The 27,896-nt window shown below is 35.3% G+C and overlaps 1 protein-coding gene across 1 annotated transcript; it reads left to right on the top strand.

Moving 5' to 3' along the window:
- Window positions 1–1,816: 1,816 nt before the first annotated feature.
- Window positions 1,817–3,360, top strand: LOC149815911 (uncharacterized). The gene is made up of 2 exons (XM_089989686.1): window positions 1,817–2,103; window positions 2,557–3,360. Exons 1-2 carry the CDS (start codon window positions 1,817–1,819, stop codon window positions 3,215–3,217), a joined length of 948 nt encoding a protein of 315 aa, XP_089845812.1. The 3' UTR covers window positions 3,218–3,360.
- The last annotated feature ends 24,536 nt before the right edge of the window (window positions 3,361–27,896 follow it).

Raw genomic sequence — 27,896 nt, 5'->3', positions numbered from 1 at the left:
CTTTGCGGTGATACCAAATTACAATGTGATGTGATGCAGACACACATGGGGATACTACCCGGTCTACATCTTATACGTGGCGCTCTTTGGGAACCCCCGAACATGAGATGGAGCTACCGGCCCTGTTCGGGGGGTAACATATAACCTGCTTCACTTTATCAAGGCCAACATTTGTGTCTTTCATAATAAAAAAATTTGGTGAATGAGTTTGCTGAAGATGAAGTTGGACACATTCATGGTGGCAGGATAAGGATAAGACAAGATTGCATTACCTACTCTGGTCTGTCCACTAGAGTTCTGGTTTGCAGAGTCCATTGATGCCATGACGGATCACCACCTATAAGTGAAGGCAGCGGATCTAATAAATCACCAAGCTGGAGCTGATGCCATAAAGAAAATCAATGCAAGAGAGAGAGAGAGAGAGAGAGAGAGAGAGAGAGAGAGAGAGAGAGAGAGAGAGAGCAACAACTTAGGTGGTTCAGTTCAATAAATGAACCCACATCCACGAAATAAAGAGCTATCACTTAATCTTTATTAAAAAAAGATGACAATATATACAGTACAATAGTGAGAAACCTTGAAAGAGAGTGAGAAAACACCTCCAAGCGAAAAACAAATTTTCTGCCCTTTCTTATAATGAAACTACCATTAAGCACTAATCTAAGATCGGTAATATCCTGCCATAAACGGTCAGGCAAGCCTTGTGTTGTCAAATCTCATTCTCTCGTGATTGATTTTATATAACGAGCACTAACAAAAACAAAGTTCCATCTACAAGTTCCTTTAAAATTGAATAACAATGTATTCTGATATTTGATCATTATGTTAATATGATAAATGCAAAGCAATTCAATTTTCTACTAGTATTCGATATTTAACAAACATTAAGCAATCTGGCGTGTGTTTTATGGGTGGAAAATATATTTTGCAGTATTTGAAAAACTTTTAATAGTCTTAATCGTTATGCCTCGAAAGATTTGAAACACCTCATTACTCTTCATGTTTTCTTTTTTTTTTTTACAGGATACTCTTCATGTTTTCAAATGTGTTGATTCTAAGCTGCAGGAAACCACCCTGATGATTGGCGTGTTTGAATTCCGTTGCGTCCAAACTTTCCTTTTTAAAAAATTAAGGAAATTGGTGACAATCATTTTGGAATCGGATTGGATTTTTGGGGCCCATACTCCTAAGCTAGAATCCAGAGGTCGCCGGTGTCAATTAAATCGCGCAGATGTTGTCCCTATCCTCTGACCTATGTTGATCCTGGCCGTCCAACTGAATGGTTAGAATAGTCCAACATCAGGCCAGTTGAGGCTTGAGAGTGTGAACCAATCCAAGCTGTTAGTTGGACGGTTAGGTCTGAATGTAGGATGGATGCCCCCCCCCCCCCCCCCCCCACATGTTTTTGCTTTGCTGCTATCCACTTGCCCACACTTCCGACGAACAGTTTCACTGGCTGTAAAATGAGTGAGTCTGGATGAGTGACTACGGGCCGTTGATCTTTGACGATGAATGGCAACTCAGGTTTCTTGGACAGTTTTCCACTTAAAGTGCTGTCCGCGCAGAAACAGACATACACATACGTACATTGTCCCCACCTGAACGAAGACCACAAGTTTAGCACGTGTCAGAATCCTTGCAAAGAGATAGAGAGATGGGCTTGCCTTTAATTTCTCTCTCTCTCTCTCTGATTACCTCTCCAGCATTGTCATTTGTCCCCCATCTCTCTCTCCAATAAAATCTGCTCTAAATCCGTCTTTCTCCTTCGCCATCTCTATCAGAATTCTGCACCTTCAATTCAAAACAATTCAACGTGATGAGGAACCCAGAGAAGGGGAGCAGCAAGAGCACGCCGTGCTGCAGCAAGGTGGGGCTGAAGCGAGGGCCGTGGACGCCAGAGGAGGACGAGCTGCTGGCCAGATGCATCAGCCGGGAAGGCGAGGGCCGGTGGAGGACGTTGCCCAAGCGCGCTGGGCTCCTCCGATGCGGCAAGAGCTGCCGCCTCCGCTGGATGAACTACCTCCACCCCTCTGTCAAGCGCTGCCCCATTGCCCCCGATGAGGAGGACCTCATCCTCCGCCTCCACCGCCTCCTCGGCAACAGGTATCATAACAACCATCTCTCTTTCTCTCTCTCAGAGTAATGGAATAGGTGTTTTGACATTGACAACAATGGGAATTGAACTGCAGACCATTGTTGTTAGTATCCCCCTGTATCGGCCAATACTTATATCGACAGAAATAGACACGATACTAACCTGAATCGGTTATTTTTTAATAAATATAAAGCAATGCTTAAAAATGTTTTTTAATATTATTTTAATGGTTTTAAATGTGTCATGTTAGGAATGACACCAAATATTTTTTTGTTAGCCTATTCGGAACCATTCACTTGAGAATCAGTATCAGCCCATTCACTTGAATTGTTGACCAAACAGGGCCGATACCGATACTGACAACATTGCTTCAGACCTCTTTTTTACGTCATGTGTTCTAACCGACAGTACAAAACTAACTTTTGTGAATGATGTTGGTGTTCAACCGGTCGATGGATCAGGTGGTCGCTGATAGCTGGGAGGATCCCGGGGCGAACCGACAATGAGATCAAGAATTATTGGAATACCCATCTGAGCAAGAAGCTCATCAACCAAGGCATAGATCCAAGGACACATAAGCCCTTGCAGGATCCACCACCAAACCCTAACCCTAACCCTAACCCTAATTTCAGTTCCAATGGGCAGCCCGCAACTCCCTTTCACAGTTATATCCCCACCCACCTTCCTGTTTCTTCTATCCTCGCTTGCCCTCCTTCGCTGTCGCCGCCTCTGCCACCACCTCCGCCTCCTTCCGATGTTGTTTATTTACCCCATGACCACCATCATGAAGTGAATCTTCATATGAGTGATGAGCTTCGTCACGTTGGATCCAACGGGGAGATGATGATGCTGATGATGGGTGCTGACAGGAGTGATGAGGGAAACACCGATGATGTTGGCTACGTGGATTACTTCTCCGACGACGTATTCTCTTCTTTCCTAAACTCACTCATGAACGATGATGTGCGCATTCATGAGCAGCAGCAGCAGAAACACAACCTTGTGATTGCACCGTTTGATCTCCTCACTACTGCAAATGATGATGAACAAGGTGAAAGACAATGTTTCGATGGAATGATGAGCCCTGCAATAGGAGATGATGTATTGAAAGCATGGTGGTGATGATCTACAGAAATATTACTGCTGCTGTTGCTGCTACTACTACTATTACTACTACCTCTTTTGTGATTATTGCAGAACAAAAAGGATGATTTGTATGAGTTGAAATGCAATGAAACATTAGTTTGTGTGGTTTTCATTGCAAAGTAGGTAAAAAGTGTGTATGGACATTTATTCCTGATAAGAATTGATGCAAATTATCATGCATTCACGAATGTGAATATCTCCTATTTTGAATGAGTCTTTGGAGTCATGTTGTGTTAATGGGTGAGTGGTGTAATGGTTTAACTTAGTGGTAGTAATGGGTCTTGTAAGTGACAACTGTTGGCCATGTGTGATCACTGTGTTTTTTTATAGATAACAGTAAGAAGTGTGGTTTGTGAGTAAGTTAAAAAATTCTGTACTTCACCCAAGTAACAAAGTTCTGTTTTTTTTACTTTCTGTTCTCATTCTTGTCTTCAACATAGTGGTGAAGGAAAGTCCATTCTTTAATGTTATTTTAACAATTTTGGTATCAGAGTCACGTTTTGGTCGTGTTGGGTGTAGTGTTGTGCTGCGGAGATTATTGCTGAAGCAAGAAGTCTTCAAAGGAGAGGTGATTAATCATGTCGATTGGTATGAATACACTCAACCTCTCACAATCCTTGGTGCCTATTTTTAATAGAGAAAATTATGAATCTTAGAGTATCAAGATGAGGACATTTTTTATTTCACAAGATCTTTGGGATCTAGTTGAGAATGTCTATATAGAAATAAAGAGTTCAAAAGCCATGGAAAAAACAACAGATATGAAGGAGCTTCGCAAGAAGGATGCAAAGACTTTACTTGTTTTGCAGTAAGCAGTGACATAGGCAATCTTTTTTCGTATTGCTACTGCCACCAAATCAAAGGATGCTTGGATTATATTACAACAAGAATTTTATGGTGACAAGAAGGTAACAATGGTGAAACTTTAAACTCTTCGTAGAGAATTTGAGACTTTATTCATGAAGGGTGGTGAGTTTGTTCAAGATTTTTTCTCTAGAATTTCTTTCAGTATAAATCATATGAAGATATATGAAGAAATTATCTTAGGTCAAAAAGTTGTAGAAAAGGTTCTAAGAAGTTTGCCACTAAAATTTGATCTGTTATCACTGTCATTGAAGAGTCTAAGGACTTGTCTGTTTATTCTCTTAATGAACTGATGGGTTCTCTTCTAACTCATGAAGAAAGAATGAATAGGTCAGATGAGAAGAATGTTGAGCAGGCTTTTCAGGCCAAGTTAAAAGTTAGCAACAAAGATAGAAATGGTGAAGGCACTTTTGATCAAAAGCATGGTAGTTAAGGTTGTGGTGGAGATAGCTACTGTGGTCGTGGTCATGGACGTGGATGATTTGATAATGGGCATCAAAAGTCTGAAAATGGTGATAAAGGTAGTCAAAAGTAGACCCACAAGAATAAATATTACAATTTTTACAAAAAAATCGGGCATACATAACCTTATTGTTGGGACAAATCAAAGCAACAAGCCAATGTTATGGAAGAAAAAGAGGATGGCAATAATTCTTTTCTCCTTGATTTAAAAGAAAATACAGCCAATCATGTGTGGTTTTAGACAGCGACTATAGTAATCACATGACAGGTGAGAAACAAAATTCGTAGCATTGATGAGTCAATGAGATTTCAAGTTCGTCGTAAGAACAATAAACCTATGCAGATTGAAGGCAAGGGTACTATTGTAATTAAAATTAAATCAGGTAATGAGAAATTAATTCATGATGTTTTCTATATACCTGGTTTAGCTTATAATTTACTCAGTGTGGGTCAACTAGTTTAAAAAGGTTACTCTGTTTCATTCCTTAGAGGTGCATGTGAAATCGAAAAGGACAAGTCAACCTTACCTCTTGTGACAATTTACAGCACATAATGTTTTCACTTGAGCTTTCTCACCTTGAAGGTTGTGCTCTAGTTATAGATCTCAACAAAGTATCACATCTTTGGCATTTACTGTATGGTCACTTGCATTTTAATGGGATGAAATTATTAAATCAAAAGCAGATAGTTAGTGGGTTGCCTTCCATTGGTTGTGTTGATGATGTCTATGAAGGGTGTGTTTATGAAAAACAACACCACTTGTCATTCTCAGTTAGAAAAGCATGGAGAGCTAAAATGTCACTTGAAATAGTTCACGCCGAAATATGTGGACCGGTAAATACTCTATCTTTAAACAGGAGTAAATATTTTCTATTGTTTTACTAATGACTTCTCTCGTATGAGTTGGGTGTTCTTTCTTGTTCAAAAGTCAGAGGCATTTGAAAAATTTCAAGAATTCAAGGCTTTTGTAGAAAAAGAAAGTGGGCATGTCATAAAGGTTCTTCGCACTGACAGAGGAGGAGAATTCTTATCTGATGATTTTGACTCATTTTGTAAGACAAATGACATTGGTAGGCAGTTGATTGTAAGAAAAATACCAAAGCAAAATGGGTTTGCGAAAAGAAAGAATAAAACAATAATGGAGATGGCTCAAAGCATGTTGAATGAAAAGCATCTACCAAATGATTTTTGGGCTGAAGCAATGGCTACAACAATTCATCTTTTCAACATTTCTCCAACAAAGGTAGTGCACAATATGACACCACATGAAGCTTTGGTAGAACCGAAATCCCAATGTGAGTAATTTAAGAATTTTTTATTGTATTTCTTATGCCTTGATTGATTCTAGTGATTGTATCAAGATGGATCAGAAGAGCGAGAAGTGTATTTTTGTGGGTTATAGTGATGAGATAAAAGGTTATCACTTGTATAATCCAATAACCAAGGGGTTAATCATTTGACGAGATGTGGTTTTTAATGAACTCAACTTTTGAGATTGGAAAGTGACACAAAATCAACATCTATCCATTCTAGAGAGTGAAATACGTCCCATGCAACTTGAAGAAAAAAGTGTGGCTTCTCACTCATTCCCTACATCTAGCAGTGCACTGAGAACTTCATCCGGGGATGTGACAACTCATGACAACAATGATCTTGTTCCAACATGTGATACAAACACTCCACCAAGGAAGGTATGGTCCTTACAAGAAATTTATGAGTCTTGTACTTTTGCCTTTATGGTTGCATAACCCATGACTTATGAAGAGGCTAGTGAACAAGTTGAATGGAAAGAAGCTATGATGGAGGGAATGACTGCCATTGAAAAAAATAATACATGAGAACTTGTAGACTTGTCGGTGGAAAACTCTCATTGGTGTGAAATGAATTTACAAGGTGAAATACAATGATGACGAAATTATTCAAAAGTACAAGGCAAGGCTTGTTGTCAAAGGATATACACAACAACACGGTGTAGATTTTATTGAAACTTTCTCTCTTGCTGCTAGATTTGAAACTATTAAAATTACTTTGGCACTAGTAGCTCAAATGAAATGACAAGTTTTTTAATTTGATATAAAATCTGCATTACTAAATAGTTTTTTAGAAGATGTCTATATTCACCAACCACAGAGATTTCTCATTTCTGAAAAAGAGGAGAAAGTATACAAGCTTAAAAAGGCTCTTTATGGCCTTAAACAAGCTCCCTGGGCTTGGTATGAAAGACTCAATTCATATTTGATAGCAAGTGGCTTTCGTATGAGTGAAAATAAGCCAACCTTATAAGCAAAGGAGAAAGGTAATGACATTCTCATAGCATGTTTTTATGTGAATGACATCATCTACATAGGGTCTTTTGGTGCACTTATCAAAGAATTTAAAGAAAATATGATGCATGAATTTGATATGACTGATTTGAGATTATTACACTATTTTCTTGGTCTTCAAGTTCAATAGGCGTATGATGGTATTTTCATTTCTCAAGAGAAATATGCATTAGATATGCTTGAGAAATATAATATGTTGAATTGTAAGACCTCCTCTACATCTATGAATGTTAATAAAAAGCTGACAGTGAATGATGAGAAATTATATAGAAGCATAGTTGGGAGATTGATGTATTTGACACAAACACATCCATATATTGTCTCCTCTGTTAGCTTGATTTTTAGATTTATGCATTGTCCTTCAATGCATCATCTTGGAACGACAAAATGGATTCTTTGTTATGTTTGGGCAATAACCAACTATGGGATATGATACAAATTCATTTTTTATTTCAAGGTATTTGGTTTTACTGATAGTGATTGGGTTAGTTTCGTAGATGACAAGAAGAGCACTAGTGGTTTTGTCTTTAGTCTTGGCTTAGGGTCTGTTTCTTAGATGTCAAATAAGCAAGCATTTGTTGCTCTCTCATCTTCTGAAGCTGAGTACATTATCACTTATGCCGCAACATGTTAAGCAATTTGGATGCAAAGGATACTTTAAGATTTGCACCAAATTCAAGCCCATGCAATAGAGATCTACTTTGTCAACCAATCAACAATAGCCATAACAAAGAATCTAGTGTGTCACGGGAGAACTAAACACATTGAGTTGTGCCACCACTTTATTCGAGATGTTGTTGCAGAAGGTATGATTGTGATGAAGTATTGTTTCATAAATAATCAAGTTGCTGATAGATTTACTAAAGCTTTGAGTTATCCAAAGTTTGCTAAGTTCAGATCGTCACTTGGTGTATCTAGTTTTGCATCAAAGGGGAGTGATAAGAATTGATGCAAATTATCATGCATACAGGAACATGAATATCTCTTGTTTTGAATGAGTCTTTATGACGTGTATGTTGTTGTTAGTTGTGAAAAATATTATAGTGTTAGTGGTACCTAGTCTTTAGGTAGTGGAGTCATGATGCGTTAATGGGTGAGTGATGTAATGATTTAACTTAGTGGTATTAATGGGTTTTGTAAGTGGCAGTTGTTGGCCACGTGTGATCATTGTGTTTTTCTATAGATAGCAGTAAGAAGTGTGGTTTGTGAGTAAGTTAAAAAATTATGTACGTCTTCACCCAAGTAACAAAGTTGTTCTTTTTTTTTACTTTCTGTTCTCATTCTTGTCTCCAAAGTAGTGGTGAAGCGAAGTCCATTCTTCCTTGTTATTCCAACAATTCCATCATTGCTTAACGTGCACTAAAAAAAAAGTAAGAATTTCAGTTAGGGCATTTAATGAGAGAAGAGTATGTGCCTATTCACTTAAAAGTGCATTTTATGCATATCAATACTCTGATTGAGAAATGAAGCAAAAATGTACCTCAAACTTTCTTCTTAAATGTATGTTCAATGAAAGTTGTTTCACTTGTTTCCATTTGGGAAAGTGGGATACATGACTTAATTTGATTGAGTCACATGAGAAGAACACTACTTTCTATAAAACAAAATGCTCATTGTGTTTTGTATTCCCATATGTTTGGTAGCACAAAATTACAAGTGAAAAAAATAAGCAAGCCCTAATCCACATCCTTCCATGTTTAAAAATTGCATGTAAATGCATCCTTAGTTGTTCTTTTTGAATTTAGATGGATCATAAAAATCTAACTTATTAAAAGGTTTAATTTTATTTCTACTAAAAACAAATTACTTTTCATTTGAAGAGGGCAAGAGAATCTAAAGAGGCATGGTTTCTAGTTACCTAGCCAATGTCGCTCATGCTTCTAATGCATAGACTCAACTTATCTGCATCTCTTTTTGGAGTGCCCGGGTATTTAAAGGCTCTTTCATTCGGCTTGGGGAGATGTTTCAGTCAGTTGGTCTGCAAAGGCTTCAATTGGGGAGCTTCTTGTTGCGGACCTGCTAATTTGGAAGTTAGGCAAGAAATGGGTGTTTGTTTGGAGATGTTGGCTTCTGAAATCATAAAGGCAAGTTTGGATCGAGAGAAAAAACTGAATTTTTAGAGGGGAGAACACCAGTTTGGATGCAATCCTGTTGAGAATGAACTTAGAGTTACGCATTCGGGGTGATAGTCAAGTGGCCTAAAGCAGATTTCTATTAAGTGATTGGATATTCACCTCATAGAAGCACACATATGAAAAAACCATGTGTTAAGTTCCTCCGATTTTAACCATTGTGCTTTCAGTCGTTGCCTCCATCTAATGCAATCTCGCCTTCGCCACTCATTTGTGCTATGAACCAGTTGTTGACATTTCAATTTCAGAATTGAAGCCCTTGAGATGTCATTTACCCTCTCCTCTTCTAGCTGCAATGCCTTTGTTTTTCTTCTCATTCCTCTATGTTCTTGAACACTTAGCCTTGTTCCACTCAATTAGCTTGTGCCTCACATATGAGAGCTTGAAATGTAGCTTGATTGTCGTCCATTTGCTTAAGCAAGTTGCCTCTTGCCACCACTAACGTAATGATTCCAATAACCCTGGTTCCCTAAACCACCACAGTTCCATGGAAACGCCCTAGGGTTCGAGCGCCGCCCATGCCCCAGTGTAAACACCCCAAATTTTCCAAGTCCATTCCAAACATCTTCATTTCACAGATGCCATTCCTCTGCAGGGCAATATCGAGTCTCACCCTAGGTCTACCTCAGTCTAGAGGTTAGTTTTACCCCTTTTTAGCCCTAGGTCACCCTTTGACTTCTCGTCAGTTAGGTTTAATCAAACTCATATCAAGTTCAGAAAAGTTAGAATGACTGTCATTTCTAACTCCTCTGAGCTCACAATGAGCGAATCCTGACCATTTCAGCTAATTTAGCTCATTTCAAGCCAAATAAGCTCACTTTAGCTCAAATCTTAACCAAATTGTCCCTGAGTCAGTCAAATCCAGTAGATCTCATCCCAGTAAGTCTAATCTAAGTTCACCAATAGTTTGAGTAGCTGAGTTTCAGTTCAAAATTACTTTTTCACACTCGGACCTTCATTTCAGCTCATTCGAGCTCATTTTTAGCTCGTTTGAGCTCAATACAATCCAGATTGAGCTTACTCTAGTTGGTTAAGCTAGTGATTTAGCTCCGAAATTAGTTCATCTGAGTATAACTAGCTTTTGAATCAATTCATTCTAAGTTAGTCCATCTCAAATTAGTTCAGACTAGTTTAATATCGTGTTTCTGCCCCTGCAGGAAGAAGACCCAAAAAATAAAATTATCTGGGACATTGTTTCCAACAATTTTTGAACTAGGACAAACCCCAAATTTGGACTCAGATCCATTCTTTCACCTAATATTTTATCAATATCCGAGACATGATCCATTTTTATTTGGATATTGGATCCAATGTTGGATCTGGTGTCTAATTTCTTTTTGAACCTAGACTTTTCATCTGATTTATTCAGAAATCTATATCCAGAGTCTAATTCATTATTTAAACCTGGATTATCTCATTAAATATCCAGGATTCAATCACACCATTTCGGATCCAGTTCGGTCTGGATCCACCTTCTGATCTATTCAGAAGTTCAGTTCAATCAAATTCTGAGCTCAGATTAATCTAACATCTGAGATTCAATTTCACTTCTGAGATTTTGATTCAAATCTAGATCCAACTTTATTCTTTAAACTGGATCCATATACAAAATCCTAATTTTATTATGAATTCAGGGCTTTCTTCATTTACAATCCATAATTTAGGGTTTGATTTACATTTTTTACCAAATTTTCATCAGATCAAGATCTAGATCCAATCTTTTTTAAAAATTCAGATCCAGATCCTTTTTAAAACTCAATTTTTTATTCTAATTTCAAAACCAATCTTTGAATTTTCAAATTCAAAACCACCATTTTGTAAAAATCTTTTAAAAAATACCCTAGATCCAGTTTGGATTTTGAAATATCAAAATGAATCCAGATCCAATTTCAAAATCCATTTTTTATTTAAAGTCAATTAGGGATTTTCAAATTCAAATTCAAAATCTAATCTTTACCCCTAATTTTAAAGAAATAATCTTTTGAATTTCAAAAATCCTTTGAAAGTACCCTGAATCCAGTTTAAAATTCAATTTGGATTGCAAAATATCAAAATGAATCCAGATTCATTTTCAAAATCCAATTTTTATTCAAAATCAATTTGAGGATTTCAATTTCAAAATAAAAATCCAATCTTTATCCCCAATTTCAAGATAAATCTTTGAAATTTCAGATACCAAAATCAATGTTTTGCAAAAATTCTCAAAATTTCAATTTGGATCCGGTTTTGCCCAATTTGGATTTCATAAATCAAAATCATATTTTTGAAATCCAATTATTTTTAAAATCCCCTTTTCATTATTTATATTTTATCTCCCTTCTTAATTTTTAAAACCAAAAATCAAAAATGTTGTTTTCAAAGAGGGGTGGCATTTGGTATTTAAAAAAAAAATAAAAAAAAATCATTTTTTAGCAAACCTTTAAAAAACCCTTTACTTTTAAAAACCCACAATGATCATCACCCCCAAGGTGATGCCATATGTCAAATTTTCAAGAAAAACCCTTTTTGTCCATTTAGAAAATTTCAAAAGGACACACATGTGCACCCTCTTGCAAGAGGGTGTCATGTGTCATTTTTTTGACAAAAGAGCACTTTTGCCCATTTCCAAAATGGGAAATTACCCACATGGGGTTGGAGCCAACCCCATGTGAGCCCCCTCCCTCCCTTGCCACATAGGCACCCATGTGCAAGCAAGGGTGGCATGTGTAAAAGCTCTTCCAAAAGGACATTTATGCCCCTTTACAAAAACAAAAAAATGCCCAAATAGGCTTGGCTTCTACTTTTTGAGAATTTTTAGTCCCATATCTAAAGTTTTTCAAAAGCCAACCCCATTCCTCAATTATAAATAGACCCCTTGGGGGTCTCTCAAATCATCAAGTTGGAGTTTGAGAAATTGAGAGAACGAAAAAAAAAGTTCTTTCTTTCTCTTCCCTGCTCATCTCTCTTTGCCCCCTTTTCTCTTTGAGTGAGGAGTTTTTCAAAGAAGAAAACTCTCCTCTTTGGAATTTGGTGGCTCAAGCTTAACGGTGGTGGCTGGAGAAAGGAAGAAGAAGCCCAAGGTAGGCCATCTCTCTCCCTTTCTTTTCTTTCTATTTCTCAAAATTGCCCCACTCTTCTTTTTATTTCCTTTCTTTCTTGCATTTTCTTTCAATTTTATGTAATAGCAATGTAGATATAGTTCAATTCCATGTAAATTTTCATTTTCTATGCTTTGATCCATTCAAATTGCTATTTACATTATGTATTTTCATTTTAGCCATTTAGAATTAGGATTTGATCTTCAATAGATCAAATTCTATATTCTATGGGCCAAATCGATTTCAATTTATGCCCCCAATGCTCTTGATTTCATTTCATATGCTTTAATGTATGTTTTTATATCATTTTCATTATCATCAATGATCTAAAATGATAAATCTCATGTTTTGATCATTGGATCAATCCATTTTGAGATTCTAACGGTTTTTTGCCAAAAATAGATATCACAATATCATAGAAATTAATGAAAATTTACATAAAGAAACTAGACTCAATGATGAAGATTTCTCTTTTTACAGATTTGAAAGATCATCTCTGGTTAGGGAGGAATCACTCAAACAAGTTGGTCTAATTTCAGAGAAAATCCGGATAAGGCTAAACAACATGGTCTGAATCTTGATTTTTTGAGGGATCAAAACACATTAGAATGATTCGAATTTTGGTGTGGATCTCAAAAACATATGTATGATGATGTGATAAAAAATCAGATTAAAATAAGACCTAATTATATGCAAAATAATAAAAAAAAATAGACCAAATTGAAAATATCATTTCAACATCATTGAATGGATGTGTCACTTTTATAGTCTAATTTTTAGCCCATTGTGTTTCAACGATATCTCCCTAATGGGTGATTATTTTTCAGATCTGTAAAAAGGATCCTCTCAATCTGCATGTCTAGTTTATTCATGTAAATTGTTATTCACTTTTATGGAATATTTTTATTCTGTTTGCATTTTAAGTCAAAACCTTACTTGTTTGTAATTACATGCATTATTTCGACTTAAAATCAACTTGTTGCATTCATATCTCCGCAATGGGAGACCATTTTTTAGATATGTAAATAAGAGTTTTTTTCTTATAATGTCTAATTTATGCATGTCAATTTTCATAATTTTTCATTAAGTTTTCATTTATCATTTGGATCAAAAATAAAAAACCTATTAAAATTTCTTTCATAGGCTTTTACAGATTTTTGATCAACTTGATCAGATGAGATCTCCCTTATGGGATATTATTTTCTAGATCTGTAAATTAGATAATTCTTATTTACATGTCTAGTTTATCTCAATAAATTTTTAGAAATTTTAAAAAAGTTTTCATATTCGATTCTGATCAAAAGTCGGAACACTATCATTTTTCACTTTTAAGCATTTCTCAAGCTTCATTTCAACTTGTTTTAATGTGTCCTCTTTAATGAAAACTCATTTTCAAAATCTGTAAAAAGGGATTTCTTTCATTTTAGTTTTAGTTTATTCACATAAAATTTCATAATTTTTTGACATGTTTACAGATTTTCCTTTATTTTTTGAGGCATAAATAGGTAAATCTTAGATTTTTCTTATATTTTCATTAATTGAAGAAAATCCATGAATGCCTACATTTATTTTTAACATGTTTGTTCATTTTGCAGGATTTTTTTTCTTTTCTTTTCAATTAATATAATTCATTCAAGTGTTATAATAATACATTAATGAATTTTTTTACTTTATGCTTAGTTTAGAATGAATAAGCATCTTAGTTTAATTTTCTTTATTTTAATTTGTTGCATATTTTTTTTATTTTTTAAAAACACTATAGAAACACGAATGACATGTGCACCATTTAATAAATGATAAATAATGTTAAATAAAGTTCATATTCACGGCTACAGTAGGGATATGAATAATACTTAAAATTGTTATTCTTTATTAAAATACAATTCATTTTAAAAGATCATCATATTTCAAAATATATTTTCTTTCTTTATTAGAATCTAAAATAAAGATTAAATCAAAGTATATTCGTGGCCATAGTTATAAATATACGAAAATTTAATCTTGTTTTAATTCTATAAAGGCACAAAAATTAATTTAATTCTTTATTAGAATTTAGATAAAGATAAAAATTAGAATATGTTTGTGACCATAGTCATGAATATATTAAAGTTTTAATCTTGTTTTAATTCTATTAAAGAATGAAGTTTGATTTTAATTCTAATTTGAAATAAATTCTTTTAAATAAATTGATCATTTAAGATAGAATTGCATCATTTTTTTTATTATTTTAAGTTATTTTCAAATTTCGAAGTGATTTTCGAAATGATTTTCAAAAACAAATTTCATTTAAAATTTCAAAGTCATCTTTTATTTCCATTTTCACAAATTCAAAGCTATTTTTCAATTCTTATTTTCTATTTTATTCAATTTCAAATCCTATTTCAAATATTCATCTTCAATTTCCAATTTTTCAATTTAAATTTTTAATTCCCAACTTAATTTTCAAAATCAATTATATTTTTAATTTCAGATTTCAACTCTTTAATTTTAAATTCAAAGTTCAATTTTAGACTTCAAATCTAATTCTGATCTTTAATTTCAATTGTAAAAAGCAATTTCAAAATTCTAAGTTTGATTCTGAATTCAATTCTAAATTCAAAAATTAACTCCAAATTCGATTTTCCATCAATTTAGATTTCAAATTTCTTAGCTTTGAATTTAATTTCAAAACCTTCAATTTCAAACTTTTAAATTCATTTGAAATTTCAATTTTTCAAGGCAAAATAAATTTCTGAACTTCAAAGTCATTTTTAAAAGGATATTTTCAAATCTATTTCAAAATCACTTGGAAAAATCCAAATCTTCAAAGCATTTCCAAAAGCATACATATTTTCAAGTTCAAAATCATAGCACAAGCATGATTCTATGTGCATCTAGGACTTAAAATAATTTCTTAGATAAGGCCATGAAATATATAGTTACTTAATTTATATATTCTCTAGATCATACATGATAAACGTTTAAATAGTAACTTCAATTTCCTAGAGTAATATATTGTATGGCCAAAATCTTTCTACAGGCATGCAATAATGTACCGTTTTCCCAACAATTTTCAAGGATGTCATTTGTATCATACAGTCAAATGGTAGTAAAATATTGTGCACCCTAGAAACTCATTCTTTTTTTTTTTGGAAGAAGTTCAATTCATTTCAGTATCAGAAGTTGACATTAGACTAGAAACTCATTCTTACTAAGATCCAGATCCAATTGAAAGACTGTTTCTAATTACATTTACATATTTGCATAGTTGCACGAGGAAATTCTTTATCCATACTTGAAAACATCACCTACTTCAAGCCTTTGGGACTTGTAGAAAGTACTGAGTTGCTAGGATTACTTCAGTTTGACAGCAAGTTACAAGCAAAAAATAATAAAAGGAGACCTTTAAAAAAATCAAAAGATCCATTCTCTTCTCTCTTCCTGAGTGATATCTCCTCACTAATTTGACTGTTAATACAAATTACATATTCCTTCAAAAAAACCATGAAAGATCTAAGTTGGGTGGTTACCTTTCAGATCATAGTTTGGAAAATCTGGTAGATTAGAAATGAGATTATGTTTAATGAAAAGAAATGGTCAAGAGAGGGTTTAAACGTTCTGAATGTATATAGTCTCTATAGAAATAGATGGATAATGGGATAGTACTGGACGTTTTTTTTGGTGACTGGTTGGTTTTTCGGTATCTGGGACATGAGAGACAGGGAGTGGGGCACCTGGACACAAAAAATTCTGTTTTGTCAATTCATCTGATCTGTCCTCCCGATAACTAACCATTCAGCCCAACACTGGGGGGTCACATAGTGGCTGCTTATTAAAGAGTGGTGGGGGACATGCCGGGCCCCCACGCTTTGTACCCGAACACTGAACCATGGCTCGAAGTTACACGAAGTTACCAGACGTGATACTTTTCACCTCATTAATCCAGTTGAAAATAGGAAATATCTTCCCTATTTCCTCCCCCTTTTCGCTGCTTAAAAGTAGTCGTAAAGAAGACGTCGGTGATTCTTTGCTTGCTGAAAACCCTCCTTTGAAGAACTCATGAAGAAGGTGATGACCCTCCCTCTCTCACTCGTTTTACCCTAGCATGGTTGCTATCCCCACGCATCATGGAGCTGTCCTCAGGAAGGTGGTCGACTGCATGACACACGGTCCAATTGGAGCTCTGTTGGTACTAAGTAATCGTAATCTTGGCCAGTGCCCATCGTCGGGCATACCCCTTTTCCCCTTGACCGGCACCATTATATCTCACGTTTTATTGTTGTATGTTGTCCATGTTTGATTGTTATGGACTGAACTGTTTTAACATGAATATGAGTTGTTTTCCTTTCTATTTTACTGTTGAAAGTGTGGCCTGAGTTGTTGATTACTCATTTGATTGAAATCTGATTTCGATTTCTAGAAGGTAATTGCTTAGGGCAGCGGTGTTCTTACTTGCGTAACCCGTGAATGCATTATTTGGGATACCGATTCCTATGAGATTTTTTGTTTGTCTGTGTGTGATGATTTCTTGAATCTGAATCGTATTTGCTATTAAAAGGTAATGTTACGACATGTATCAATGTTCTCATGAATTTTCGTGTGGATTATTATGCGTTGTCATTCGGTTTTCATGTGTTTGAGAGGCGCTCACCAAGTATTCGGTGAAATGCCTCAACTAACCTGAATGAGTTGTATGAATTTGAATTTTTCGTTGCATATCAAGAATACATACTTCTGCATTTGATGTTCGTTTTCGGGCCGTTTGGGTACCCAGATCGGTTTCCCAAATTCAATACCTAATAGTGTGGCGTTTTATCTTAGGCCTTGTTAGTGTATATTTGTTTAGTTTTAGGTATAATTTATTGTTGTGTTTGCTTGTTGGGAAAGTCAGCGATTGTGGATGCCTCTGTGTCCATGCCCCCCTGTTGTCGGGCTTATACTGCCCAATTGTTGTACATTGTAAAAACGTAGGTTATTGCTACATGCCTTCAAAAGCCTGATGTTTTATCTTGTTTGAAATGCTAACTATTACAGATAACCCACCTACTGCACTTCTAGTCAGTTATGAAGTGGAAGAACCTATGTGTGAAGTGCCTGCATACTACCAGTTTGTGGTTTCTAATCATGTATGCAAATTGAATTTCCCATATATATTTGTAGTTTGCATGATTTAGTTTTTGTAAGCTGTCACTTTGTTCCTTATTTTCATAGCATATCGACATCTTTTGCTAATTTCACTCCCCTGTTGAATTTAAAAATTAGAAAACTTCTGAATTGTTAACTTTTAGATTGTGTTTTGCTCTTTTTATATTTTCCCATTCTGAAATAGATTTTGAACTATCATGTGATGCCTATAATAGAGAATCATTACTTTCCTTTGTTATGTTGGTAGATAAATTCTTTTCATTACATATAGATGATTTAGAACTTTCCAATATTTTGTTAGCCTTATCCCAAAGATAGGTCGTTAAGCACTCTCTCCTTGATGAAATTTTATGTAAGGAAAATCTTATGCCTACTTCAAATTATCCTTTGCAATTTAGTCTTTTTGCAATAAAGATCTTTGCAACATCCATTTTGCCTATTTTTCATACTTTTGGAAAGTCCTCAGGTGTTTTAACAAAAGTCGACCAAAGGTAATCTCTAAACTCAGTGGTTTTATTAATTTGATAAGAAAAAGAGAACCACTTAAGTATGTCAAATTAGCGAGACATTGTAAGTGTCTCGGACTGAGCCTTCGGAATGGGGCAGCTGCAATGTGGAGCTCTACTTGATCGGTGATGTGCAGTGATAGCACGACACACGATAGGCAATAATATCGTTGTTAGTGTATCGATGTATGGCAACACAGACATAGAGTGTTGTTTGGTTAAACAATACCAACGGATCAGAGAATGTTGCCTTTGGAGATTTAGTTAAGGACCTCTTGGCTTGCAGGAGTTTTTCATGCATAGCATTTGGACGCACGGGGGTGTATGTGGGTTAGGGTTAATTCCCTCAGGGATCACCTTAGTTGATTCCAACCGAGTATGGTGACTCGGGGCTAGGCGATTGAATGCCTAGGCGCCGACGAATGAGTCTGGGTGGTGCTATTCGCTATGGTATTCAATCATCAATTAGTCTTTGGATTGGTGGCTGCAAAGTCTTGTTCCTTCAGTGGCGAGGTCTTGTTCCTTCAGTGACGAGATCTTGTTCCTTCAGTGGCGAGGTTTTGCTATGATGTGTGCATGGAGCTGCAATACGATCCATGGCATGCAAGACTTAGGCAAGTTGATGCGCATTTTTAGAAGTGATAGATGGTATGGGACAGTTATGCACTAAGTGGTATAGATTAGATAGAATACAGATTTGAAGATGTGCTTTATCAGCTTTTGCTAGGCATGTGTGCACGAGGTGGTATGCAATGATTCAGCACATGAAAAAGTGTTGGTGTGCGGCTTTTGGCCGTTAGGCTGGCCAGACTGAGCAGTCTGACGCATCGCGGGTTTGCAAAAAATTTTATGCCCGTGACAATTTGGTATCAGAGCAGAAAGATTCACGGAGACCTTGTTGTTCATTGAGTGTGACACTGAAGGGGACAATGATGGTTTATCTTGGTTATGCAAATTTGTACAGCTGAAGTGTTGTTGCACATAAGTAAGATGTTGGAAGGGTGGTATGAGTCATTTTGTCAATGATAATCATAAGTGTAAGGGTGTTCTTCAGTTGACTAAGAGAATGTGGATAAGCTAAAGATTTCTACCAGTTGTGCGTTAGGCTCTTGGGTGGAGTGTGACGTTTGCCTTGTGCATGTAGAGAATGCACGCTGGATTCGACTGAATGGATTTACACCATTGGGTATGAGAGATTCAACTAAACTTTTATATTCTCTCTCAAGATTGTGGGTTAGCGGAGTGCTCTTTTTTAGTAAAATGTTCATTATTTTGGTCCCTTGAGTTGACAGTTTTTTTGTGGATTATGTGTGTGAAAAAAGTTGTTGTTCGTGGTTTGTCGATTTGGTGTCTGTGAGAACATTTTGTTGGCTTTGGATGAGAGTTGCAGCTTATTGGCTCTAGATGAGAGTTGCAACGTTGGGTTATGTTGCCCCTTCTGAGGATGAGTGCCCGAGAAGACGCTTTGAAGGATTGCTTTGGGGTGATACGCAAGTAGGCATCCCCCACTTGAAGACTAGTTTGAACCGTTGGAAAATCGCAAGTTGGTGCTTTAAGGGAGTTGATATCCCTGCGACACACGTTGGTGTTTGTTCTTCTCTGTGAGGACCACAAAGGGCTTGTTTTTGTTCTTGCTGGGGTCGAAAGGCACCCAACCATAAGCATGAAGACGATAAGTTTGTCATGCAGGCGAAGATGACCCGCTTGTGTATGGGACTGCACTGGGTTTTCATGAGCAAAGAATGCTCGATGTTGATAGTGTAGAAGACTATTGTCTAAGTGATCAAATGCGCGCTAAAGAATGAGACTTGACGTGTTAAAGGTTGCAAAAATGGTGGATGAAAACCAGAACAAGTTGAGTAGGGTGAAGAAAAGAAGTAGACCAAAGATAAATGCAAAGAAAAATTAGCATATCAGTTAAGACTGTGTTCTTACTTGCACCGACATTATCGAGGACGACAATGGTTTGGGTGAGAGAGAATGTTCTGGACCGAGCCTTCAGAATGAGGCAGCTGCAGTGTAGAGCTCTACTGAGTGAAAAATGTATCGAGTGTAGGAACGCATGGTATGCGTTGCCTTGATCGGCGACGTGCGGTGATAGCATGACATGCGATAAACAACAATATCGTCATTAGTGATCATTGTATGACGGCACAAACGTGGAGCGTTGTTTGGTTAAGCAATGCCAACAGATCAGAGGATGTTGCCTTTGGAGATTTGGTTAAGGACCTCTTGGCTTGCAGGAGTTTCTCATACGTAGCGTTTGGACGCCCGAAGGTGCGTGTGAGTTAGGGCAAATTCTCTAGGGATCACCTTAGGTGATTTCAACCAAGTATGGTGACTCAGGCCTAGGCGAGTGAATGCCTAGGCACTGGCGAATGAGTCTGGGTGTTGCTCTTCGCTATAGTGTTCAATTATTAATTGGTCTTCGGATTGGGGATCACAAGGTCTTGTTTCTTCAGTGGCAAGGTTTTGTTGTGGCATGCACATAGAGCCGCAATACGCTTCATGGCATGCAAGGCTAAGGCAAGTTGGTGCCCCTTTTGAGAAGTGATAGTTAGTATGAGACGGCTATGCACTAAGTGGCATGGTCTAGATAGAATATACATTTGAAGATGCGCTTGATCAACTTTTGTTAGACAGCTACGCACGAAGTGGTTCGTAGGGCCAATGAAATGATTCAGCACATGGAAAAGTGTTGGTGCGCGGTGTTTGGCCATTAGGCTAGCCAGACTAGGTAGTCTGGCGCATCGCGGGTTTGCAAAAAATTCTATGCCCGTGACACCAACACTGGGTGTAGCTTGAGGTTTGGGAGCAAGTTCAACTTGTATGTTAGGTTGCCAACTTTCTTGGTAATGGTGAATCGTCTCTCGTACTTTCTGATCAGTCTATGGTGCCATCCACGGAAGATGCCTGTGCGATTCAGGTAGAGTTTCATCAACACCTTGTCCTCAACACGAAACTCGGCAAGACGACAGTGTTTGTCCGTCCACTTCTTCATCCTCTTAGCCACTTTGTACAGAAATGCCTTCGTCGACTCAGTCTGCTCGTGCCAATCTCGAACAAACTGATAGGCAAAGTATGGCCTTCCATTTTCTTGCGCGGCTAGAGTGTGCGAGGTCAGAGACTATTGTCCTGTGGCTATCTCAAACGGGCTGAGGCTTGAAGACTTACTCTTTTGAAGATTATAGCAGAATTGGGTCACATTCTGGAGTTTTACCTAGTCTTTTTTATTGGCGCTAACAAAGTACTGCTCCAATAGTCTATTGATGTTGTTACGCTCTAATTTTTTAAGAAAATGCAATGGTCTCATCAACAAACTCATTCTAACCGTATCAAGTACTAGACGACCTCCTTAGCGCAAGCATGGGCGTATCTTAGCCTCCTAGTTCCAGGTCCAGTACGGAACCACTGTCAATGAATCCGATTGAATAATTACATATAAGAAATTCTTTTAAACCAGTATTTCATTATTAGCCTTCCCTTAACCGAATTTAGCTTTAGGGAGTCAGCCTGCCCATGCACCAACGTTTAATAGCTTCGTAGAACCAAGTTTAAAACTAAAACATCCAAATGACAAAATCCTTAAATTATTACTTTTCAAGAAATACAACATAAACTCTTTTTAAATACGGTTCAAGCCTTGGGCGGGTTATAGACACCACACACGTATGAAACTAGAATAATTAAATTAAATCATGCATTTAATAAATCAAATACTAGTCTCAAACTTTATCAGAGTTAACAAGACTTAATCAAATAAACAAATATCAAAATATTAAGTTCTTTCGAAGCTATAAAGAAGTGTAACTCTCTTGGCGCCACCCCGAGCCTACGGTAATCACCCATCAGTTTATTCATTACTTAAAATATTAAAAATAGAGGTAAGTAATCACCAAACACATGAACACAAATATTTCAATCACATAAATAAACATTGGTACATTTTCAGATATCATCTAAATCATGCAATATCACAATATCAAAATTAAGCATAATTTACAACTACACAACTAATCATGCTTGCATTCATATTTCAAAAATAAACATGTTACAATGCTTCATGCCAATTAAATAACAATTTATACATAAATTGAATATTACAGTGATTCCATTCTGATTTCTTATGTGTCATTTTTTCTCACTCCCGAAGGTACACTCTCGGGTTCTTAACTTTGATTCATCCAATCTAATGAGGGGTATATTATTTCATGTATTTTATTAATCTCATTGAATAGAAAGAACCTGCAACCTCACCTCGAGGTCCCACTAGAGTGGTCTGTAATCGAGAGAACTCTCATTGGTTCAGTGCGAAATCGATTCCTACTCTGCAGAGATTTTAGACCTACTACCTAGGATACATGGTAGTCTGGGCCCCACGACCAGAGACAGGGAAACAGGAGACGATGCCGCTCTCCAAAACAAAACAATGGTCACCCGGTCGTGTGTACCCCCACTTTCTCCAAAGTGAGCCCCAGTCCAAAGGACATGTTCTGAATTTGTCATGGGTGTTATTTAATTATTAGGCTTATAAATTAAATTACATGTGCTCACCGCACACACACCCGGGCTCACCAGCCCAATCTCTCCACTGGAGAATTCATAAACAAGTCTGTTTTTTACCCATCCAGATCTCACAGTTTACATTGTGAGCATGACCTCCACAAGGCAATAATGTGCATAGATATCTTTTCTGTCTTTGGTGCATCACAGACACCCATAGGTTTCATCGAACTCTGGCTCACATCGAGCCCCACACACATGCTTATATCACACATTATTATCACTATGTCATATGCTTACATGCATAAATAAATGTTGCAACTACAGACAAATCATGATCATGCTTAGACAAATGACATGTGTAACAATTCACTTTACACTGATCATATCTTATAATATTCAATGTTCATCAACATGCGTGTTATATGAATGATTATAAAACAAGGGTAACATGAAATACATTGAGTTTGCATGAATATCAGTTCAAATTTCAAGATAATATCCATAACCATGCTGCATAATGTAAAATATATTCAAGCAATCATACATGGCCTCATGTGTAAATTTGGGTCCCTATTAACCCATTTTTGAAAAACGCATCAAAAATTTTAGATACTGAATTATATTTTTTCAATTTTACTGATAATGCCCTTATATCTTATGAAAACAATCCAAGAAACAAAGCCTAAGAATTCGTTGTACAAAAATCACGAAAATTCTTGGACTAAATCCTTTTCAAGAAAAATATAAACCAGATCTTGTCATCTGCAAAAATTTATCCCGGTTTAGAAAATTTCTCCAGGCCTACAGAAAAATCATTTTATAAAACCTTTTTTTACAGTATCTTCTTATACTTATTACCTTTCTCTCAGATTTTTCCTAATTTATTTTGATAAGTTTTTATTGGGTATTTAAAATCAATAAAATTGTGAGTTAGAATAGTCTTGCGGATAGGGCAGAAAACTAGTGCTCTTTTGTGAAGGACGTTTCGGCCTCAATACAGCTCCAAATGAAGTGATTCAAGAGTCTAAATTGAAACCCTAGATGTGTAGAACACTCTAATATTTTTATTTTTATTTTTATTTTTATTTTTATTTATTGACTTTGTTTTCAATGAGTTATCGATTTTTTTCTGAAACAGGTCAAAATAAAAAATGAGGGCAGAAAACCAAGATCCAAAATCATGCAAGATCCATCAAGAAAGAACAAGATTTAAGGTAAAGATTCATACAATCATGATTTTCTTATGCTTTAATCATGTTTATTTTATCATATAATAATTATTTGCTCAGATCCATGCTAATCTTGCTAAAAAAAATAACATACATCATCCGAAAATCATAAAAACCATATGAAAAACTCATAATAAACCCTAATCAATCATGAAAACATGATTTTTTTACATTAACATGCATTTTAATCATGCTAAGCATAAAATAATTCATCATGCATGCTTAGATCAACTTTCTTTATAAAAAACAACAATGCCTTAAAAACGTTTTTGCCAAAATCTTCATTAAGACGATCTTTCACATATAAGAACATGGATTCAAGCATATAATAAATTTTCAGATCATATAAAACCTATATTTCATTAATATAAACTAAAATTAACATATTAATCATGCTAGAACAATAAGATTTAATAAAAACATTAAAGAACCTATCCCCCAAATCAAAATTTTTTTATAAGCTCATAAATCATCCTGTTTTAAATTTTTTTTTTTATTATTTAATAACATAGATTCATAAAAACATATTCTCTAGATTGGAAGTCAACCTTAGCGAGGTGTTTCAAGGTTTGATCCACCATTGATTCAGATTTGAAAATTGTCCTACGCATATTTCATGCATTTAGAAAAATTGGTGTCTATATGATTGATGTACCTACCTTAATCGAATTTCTAACCATAGATCGGCATTCGTCTCTCGTGTTAGAACCTCGATAAAGCTTCAATAGCTACTGAAACAGAAAGAAAAAGAAGAAAGAGGAAGAAGAAGAAGAAGAAGAAGAAAAGACTGGAAAATAAAAATAAGAGAAAACTCTCTTTTTTTGTTTATATAATGAAAATCCACCAAGGGTGGGGGGCATCCCCTTACTTGGAGTTTCATTCACGTGGTATTCTTTAGGGTTGATCCCTAAGAGTCTTAATCCAAGTTTATTTTAGCTAATTTCTTTAATTAATTAAGTAATTAAAAATAAGTATAAGTTTACAGGACAAATTTAGATTTCTGGTGACCCTATTTTATAAAATCCGTCAAGAATAGTAGAATGTTTATAAAATCATGGGATTTTAACTGTGGTTACCTATATCTGTCAAGAATACAACCTATTAGACCATTTGCAAAAATAATGAATATAAAAATAATTAAAAATATTTTATGAAAACCTATCCTAGCAGAGTTTCGATCTAGAATCGGTAATCTGCAAGATTTTAATCTGATTAAAGTATTTCTTGGATTTTTTATAAAATATTTTTGACAAAACCCTTTTTATACATTCTAATATTTGGTATTAAGATTCACCCAAAATTTTTATAAAATATTTAGAGTCATTTGTCATAGGCGTTTACAATGTTTATCAAAGATGGGTCGAAATCATCCTGTAAACAGAGTCAGAAATTGAGTTTCTATTAAAATAGGTATATCTGCATCAATACTGATTCAAAATGAGCAATACAAGATTCTAAATTCAAGATCAAGATGTGTAGATGATCGTAGTGGTTTTATTTAGATTTTTTGGACCCGTATTTATAGAGTTATCGATTTATTTTCAAAACTGGTTAGAAAAAATATATCAAACATCACATCTTTAGGTGTTTCAGAAAATGATTTTGTAAAAACCCTTTTTAAGATTATAAAACATTTAGAATCTTATTATTTCTGCTGACTTAATATGGATTAATACATGAATAACACCATAACGCTTCATATTCAAATACCAAATCCAAAACAACACTCGATTCAACTCAAGTTTGGATATGAACCTAATTTAATCCAAGATCCATAATACAAATGTATGTGCTAAATCGTTTATTCACTTGTTTAAGCCACATATTTTTTAATTTTATGATTATTCTTGTAATATTTTTCATAACTTAAGTCTTAATTTCATAATAACTCAAAATCAAGAAAATCAAGAGTTTCAAGAAAACTAATAAATTGCATTTTTTTAAACCAACTAAAATCCAAAATCACTTAATCAGATCTCGTACGAGATCTATGGCTCATAACGGATCTAACTAGAGTCCTAGTTTAACTTAAATTCTTGAATTTTGCCTAAATTTAAGTTGATTTTAACTTAAATTTAATAATTAAACTACATCAAAATCGCAGGTGTTACATTCTAACCCCCTTAAAGAAATTTTGTCTACGAAATTTGATATAAACATTAAACAAAAGAACCACCAAAATATAGTTCATCAAGCTTTCACTGTGTACTTTGTTAAAATATTTACCCTTAAATATTAATACTTATCCATTAAAAAAATAAATATTTATGTAAGTTTCAAGACTCTGCAGCCTGGTTTGTCATGTGAGCTCCATAACATATTTCTAGGTTCTCGCATTACACTAAACAGTTTCAACAACATAAATCAAACAATCAAAAATTTAAATCGGACCATACTTACAGTGATGTCTGAATACTCGCTTTGAACATTGCCTGGTAATATGTCTCTCGCCACAGAACCAACAAGTTACAATCGGCCTTTTGCTGTCATTATTGTTGTGTTTTTTATAATTCTGCTTCTTGTCAGAATGGTGCTGGATCAATGACTCACCTTTATTGTCGCACTGATCCTCCTTTTTGCCTCCGTAGTTTGTCTTCTTCCCAACCTTAGTCAATGGAGTAAAGGACTTGCGTTGTATATCCACTAGTCGTTCTATCATCACATACGCATCTTTCAAAGTCTGAGGATCACTCATTTCCAGTTTGAATTGTGTCCAAGGCTGTAGTCCCACAATGATGTGTGTTATTGTTTTAGCAAGATTAGCATGAATCTGACCAAGTATGCATTATATAGTGATGTTTTCCTGAGACATATGGGCATTCACAGTAAAATTAAGAGCGTGCAATTCGGTTTCTGTAATTTTCAGTGGGCTTTCCAAAATCGTGTTAACAAAAATTTGAGTTTGCAGAATATGATATGTGCGATTGCTTAATTGTAATTGATGTTATGCATGCAAAGTTATGAAAGTTTATCATGCTGATTATTTACATGTGCACATGTTTGCCAAGTAAGAAGTATGAGTAGGTTATTGAATGCAATGTTCTAAATTTGCATCCATTGGGTCTAAAGTGGCTAAATCATCTTTCATGAATATTGTTATGGTGTTGCATGTAAGACATTAATGCAAATAAGTAAAAACATAACATTAAAGCAAGAGCTTGCAAAGAGTGGGCAAGCGGTACTCATAGCTTCATGAAAATTTATTTTGAGCACGGAAGGTTGCTCCTCTCCACCCACAAAAATAGAAAAAACCTTCTACAATAGTCAGCAGCGTAGAGAGAAAAAACTCATGAGTAAAAGTATGATGTATTGGGTTGGTGGTGTTGGGAGTCTCTCTCGCTCTTGTTGTCGTTCACCCGAACTGGTGAAAGGTGCCCGACCATGCTAAAGTCACCCTTGTATGAAAATACTTCTGCGTCATAACACTGATCCAGGTATATGCCTGTGTTTGTACCAACGGGGCTAAGAAGTGAAACTTAAATGTATTTGCATAGCATGCATCATATAAAAAAAATAATCAAAGATAAGAATCGATTCATGCATATGAAGGGCTTCTATATTGGTAAGTACATGCATTTTTAATTGTTCATGCATTTGTTATTGTTTAAGTTGAATGGATGGTGGATAAATATTGACTTTTACAATTGTATGCTTAATTAAGATATTTGTAATACTTGTTGAAGCTTGTTGTATTCGAATTGTTAAATATATGAAAGTCTAAAGAAATCTTAGCTTATGAATTTTAGATTTCTTGTTCAGTATAGCTCTGCCCTACTAAGACATGTTTTGTCCGACCCTATGAATTGTTAATATTTTTCAAGATGTGAGTGAACTCACATGTGATGGCGGGAGGTTGCGACGGGGACCGAGTCATACCTTTCTCAAACCTTCAAAGTTCTAAAATAAGAGCATATTAGTTACTCAAAACTCTGATATATTAATGGATGTTATTATTAATAATGACCATATGAAAACATTTATTTCATTTATGAATGTTTAAATTCTAAGTTCAAATGCCTGTTTAAATGTGAATATAAACGAAAAGTGACGTGCCAAGTTTTATTCCTGTTTGATTTTTCGTTGCAATTTCTTAAAGGAATTTAAAAGCATTTAAAAAAATTCATGATTTTCGAAAATAAAAATTTGGGGTGTTATAATTAATATCTGCAAAACTCTTTAGCAACTCAAGAAAGTTTCTTCTATTAACAGATTCTTCAGATTCATCGTTTCCACGAAATGGCAATCCTTGTCTCAATAAATATTTGATCGCGATAATTGTTGCATTGAGGCAAACCCGTTATTCATTTCTTTGACAATCAGATTGCTTATGGAACAATGTTTGAATATGGTGTGTTTGCTTTAACAGGTTCTCACGCTTCCTTCATGCGTCATTATGATTACGGTCAGAAGCTCCAACATTTACATCAAGAT

Source organism: Nuphar pumila, chromosome 15, assembly GCF_984573655.1.
Source record: "Nuphar pumila chromosome 15, dmNupPumi1.hap1.1, whole genome shotgun sequence".
In the NCBI taxonomy this organism is placed as follows: Eukaryota; Viridiplantae; Streptophyta; class Magnoliopsida; order Nymphaeales; family Nymphaeaceae; genus Nuphar; species Nuphar pumila.
The sequence above is the reverse complement of the archived record's forward strand: the minus strand, read 5'-3'. Positions and strand labels throughout refer to the sequence as shown.

Bases quoted from the DNA above. Each gene is read 5' to 3' on its own strand.
- LOC149815911 (XM_089989686.1), top strand. From the start codon at position 1,817: ATGAGGAACCCAGAGAAGGGGAGCAGCAAGAGCACGCCGTGCTGCAGC. The intron at 2,104-2,556 runs GTATCATAACAA...TCGATGGATCAG, and splicing joins CACCGCCTCCTCGGCAACAG to GTGGTCGCTGATAGCTGGGA.